The sequence below is a fragment of the Tarenaya hassleriana genome, unplaced genomic scaffold (assembly GCF_000463585.1).
Source record: "Tarenaya hassleriana unplaced genomic scaffold, ASM46358v1 Cleome1213, whole genome shotgun sequence".
Classification (NCBI taxonomy): domain Eukaryota; kingdom Viridiplantae; phylum Streptophyta; class Magnoliopsida; order Brassicales; family Cleomaceae; genus Tarenaya; species Tarenaya hassleriana.
This window is the reverse complement of record NW_010962538.1, coordinates 1-4,384: the sequence shown is the minus strand read 5'-3', so window position 1 is coordinate 4,384 and position 4,384 is coordinate 1. Positions and strand designations below refer to the sequence as shown.

Here is a 4,384-nt window from a genome sequence, read left to right as displayed (position 1 = left end):
GAACTCGTTTATTTCGGTTTTTCAAAATTCATAATGAAACGAGTATTTAATTTTATTCGATTCGTTTCGGTTTGATTTTATCTATTTTAAATTATAACCAAATAAAGATTCGGTTCGGATTCGATTATTTTGGGTTTTGAGAATTGGTTAGTAAATTTTAATCGGTTCGATTTAGATATGTTTAGTTCAGATTTTGAAAAATCATAATCAATTGATCATTCAGTTCAGTTCGATTAATAACCGAATACCTTTATTCGGTTCAATTCATTTAATAACCGAAATAATCGAACCGAGCTAGCCGTGGGCCTCGCTTGCTTAAAAATAGATGTCATGATCAGTTGCTTCCCTTTATGTTGTCGGATTGTTGCAGTGATTTAGCCTTGTAATCTTACAGAATATATCATCTTTCTCTGGCTATTGGATAAAACGTTCCCCGAAAACCGAAATATGGAGACAATACAGACACCTATAACTGGAAAAGGTTCTTCATGTTCATGCATGAAACAAGTCGTCGCTTTCTTACAATTGCACTTTAGTTCAAGTATGGTTGAATAGCAAACGGCAAACCTTCTGTATAAGTACCTATATTATAATTCGACAAATCATACCTGTTAAGCTGCTTCGTACGAATTGCAATAAATTTCGAAGTTGGGTATGCAATGCAACTCTTTTCTATCTCTCTCTCACCCAAAGAATAGAGCAAACCTTAGAGCCTTCTTTGCAGCTGCTGGTTATTAGCACTGCTAAGTTCCGGAAGGCTTCCCGAGAATTTTTCATCGACTTATAGGTCTTTCCGATCCCGTCATTCTCTCTTTGCAGCAAGCTTCGTTACATCTTCAATAGCGGGTTTCGGGAAAGTTGTTCACCCATTCCGACCTTTGTTTCCAATCGATGTTTCCTTTCAGTTTGTATCCGGTGTCACGATCATCATGGCCGATATAATAGTCAGAAACGTTGTCGAGCTCAGGTTCATCTAGTCATAAGATTGCCTCGGGGATTCCGAGCTTTTGGCTGAGGTAAAACTGGTTCGGGATGTCGCATTTGTGGAGGTTCGAGACTTTGGAGTCGGTCTGCGTCGTCAAAGATAGCGACTCGGTGAAGGCAAGCAATGGCTCTAACAAGAAGCTGGAGTTCTCGTTCCGTCTCTCTTTCTCCTCCATCTCTTCCAACAACGATTTACTCGTGCTGATACCTGAAAGACATCAACCGTTTAGAAGGTTGAATCAAATTAATGCTTTCCATTTGATCATTCATTCGATCAAAAAGGAAGATCGCCACTCGCCTGCGAGATATCCACCATGAACATATCCGCTGAACTTCTCGCTCGTATGTTCACCAGTGAAGAAAATCCTGCCAACCGGGGCCTGGAGAAAAGCAACAATACAAGAAAACGTTCAAAAGCAAACCCCAAGTCTCAACTCTACAGAACAATTTCCAATTTGGGAAGACTCGATGTATGAATGGTGAAAACGCTTTGCACCTTCCTGCTAAACCAGGTGAGGTATTCTTGAAATTTACGAGTTCCTTCTTTGAACAGACAAAGAAAAGCACGTACTTTAATGTTTTTAGCGAGCTGGTTATCGGAAATAATCGGGTAATTGCTGTAACTGCCGCGTTGGAACCGGTTGTTCCACCATCTTGGGACGAGAATCTCTGTGGCATTGGGTATGTTCGGACCAAACATGTCTCTTAGAACAGACATTGCTTCTCTGAGAGTCTCACGATCGGACTGAGCTTCCACACGCTTGGATTCCCCATTGGTCAACGTCACGACGAGAAGATTGGAGCCTGGATAAGCATTTTCCATGTGCTGGTGATAAAGCAACAGATCAGCAGAAAGATAAGCCAAGCATAGTTTATATGTATAATTACAATAATTAATTGTTAATGTAAGGATATTAACAGTGTGGTGGGACGTTGATGTAACCTAACGTATAGTTTTATGCTAAAAATATCAGGCAGAGCACAAAGCATGGAGTTTTTCATGATAAAATAAGGAAAAAATGGGCAAATCTTATTTTGGTAGGGAGATGATGATGGATCGCAAATAACACGTACAGTGCCGTGATGGAGAAGTAATTTGAAGCTTTAGAAAAGCTTTTGTGCAGGGCAAAAAGGCCAAGAAAAATGTAAACCGGACTTTCGATTTTTTTTTTGTGACATCCAAACCCTAAGAGCTAAGCTGAACATATAAAACAAAAGCTTCAGTAATCTGGCAAGTTTGCTGACCTTAACACAAGAACAATGCCTTTTGGTTATAGTTTATTTATATATTAGTAGACATCTGACCCCAGAACATGAATCTAGAGTAGAGAATGCATGTGCCACGTACAAAAGAATGCGTTGCTATCAATGTATTCGTCCATAATTGCAATTATTTGTTAGTATGTGTAGAAGGATAATCTAGAAAATGAGAAAGAAAAAAAGTAAATAAATTGCATTAGATGCCAGCACAAGGACAGTGTATTACCCTTAGTATATAAATTGTTAAAAAAAATTATAAAATACTGAATTAGAGATCTATACGGTTTGTGCATATCTTTTGAGTGGACCGAACCAAGGCAACAAAAACAGAGACTCAATAGTAGAGCATGCAAGAGGAGGAACATAAACAAGGAATGAAACAGAGGCATTGGAACATGTATAGAAACTAACCTGCCAAAATGTGTAGTAGCCTCGTCGTTCATGTGCATAGATGAAGAACTCTTTACCCGGACCACAAGGCCAGAAACAGTACGGAAACTTGAGGAAGATCTTCGTGTACACGATCACATCGCATTTGTGTAATGCTTCGGTTTTCCATCTCTGTCATGAGATTTCGGGATTCTAAGTTAGTGCATAAGAGATTAAGTTCTGAATTGTCAAAAGTCCATGAACTGCAAATTATTCCGAGACCAAGTACTACCAGCTCTTTAATGTTTCATACTTAATGAACTACCTAATGAGAATTCAAAAACAGGTCTGAACTGATAATGGGTGGGATTTGCATACTTGCAACGCAAGTTTTGATAGATCATATCTTTTTCTATTGCTGGACCATATCTCAAAAGGTAAAACTGGGAAAATCATAGGTCTGCATTGTATAGTTTTCTATAGGCAACACAATATCATGTTTTTTCAACCTGCCTTGAAAGTGGTAAAGATGCCAAAGAAAGGTTAAACAAATCACACCACTATGGACTGAATTCTGTGGATCATCCCCATGCAAAACCCATTGTATTTGGTGTGTGGTTTGATATAAAGACAACTCGAAAATCTATGTCTGTCGTGATTTAACTAATGAGCTTCCAAATATTAAATGCCACACACAGGCACCATTAATTCTGACTTTCTAAACCTAATGCAATTTAATATTGTGGGCCTTAGGGTCTACAACAAGATGAAAAACTAATACGAGTGACCCCATATTCCCACAGATTCCGATACATTGAATGATTACGAATCCCCCTTTTTTGTGCAAGAAACAGTGTCACCCCCTATATCTTTTTATGTTTTAGTAGGCTAAAGATATTGCATTAAAGGTGTAATATATTTGCATTACCATAAAGTGCTATGATTCTGATGATCTTATAAAATAAAGTTAGAGAAAGACTTACGGGCAAAGAGGGCTTGAAGGAAATGAGATTGCTTTGGAGAACTCCAATACTAGCAGACACGATCAAATAATTAGCTTCGTATACGGAACCATCCTCTGTTTTCACTACGACCCCATTCCTCGAGTGTTGTACCTCCCTAACAACCTGCCATAAATTAATGCGCGAAAAACGTCAGGCTTAATCTTTGTGTTTTAGGATGATTAAAGAATCACTAATCACACAAAGATCTCTAATTAAAGAGATCAACAAATCACTAGTATGCCAGATTCCAAGATGAGCACAAACAAATGCAACCCAGCTGGATTTTATGGGAAACGAGAACAGCAATTAAACAATTAACATCATTAACGAAGAATCTGCAAAGATGGGGACAAGATTCACAAAAAGGAAACTTCGTGATAACAAAGTGAATTTGTGGGGGTTCTGGGGTCAGCTGTCAAACATGTTCGTCCTGAAACTTGCTGATATATGAGACAGTCATGGCAAATTCCCATTAAATGCAATTAATGTGACAATTCTCTCCGTGTATAAGATCATACACACGAGATCATGACAAGACCCCCCACCAATTCATGGGGTGCTGTTCTCGGGTCATTGTATCTGTGTGCGAAGATAAAGCATGGAGACCCCACCGAGTTCACTATGTGCGGTAAAAGTGCCTCCCAACGCCTAGAGATCCATTTCTAATATCTCTCCTCCGTAGAAAATATGTCTACAATACGCAGTTTCAATCTAAGAAAACAGTTCGTGTAACGAGTTTCGTGGTTTCTTACGGTGACACTATTATC

The 4,384-nt window shown here is 38.8% G+C and overlaps 1 protein-coding gene across 1 annotated transcript; it reads right to left on the bottom strand.

Moving 5' to 3' along the window:
- Positions 1 to 448: 448 nt before the first annotated feature.
- LOC104807074 (polyamine oxidase 1-like) lies at positions 449 to 3,764 on the bottom strand (the record flags this gene model as incomplete). Its single annotated transcript, XM_010532188.1, has 5 exons — positions 449 to 1,192; positions 1,283 to 1,364; positions 1,556 to 1,810; positions 2,656 to 2,805; positions 3,597 to 3,764. Coding segments are annotated over 5 exons (870 nt in total), but the record flags the coding sequence as incomplete, so codon positions are not given.
- Between the last annotated feature and the right edge of the window lie 620 nt (positions 3,765 to 4,384).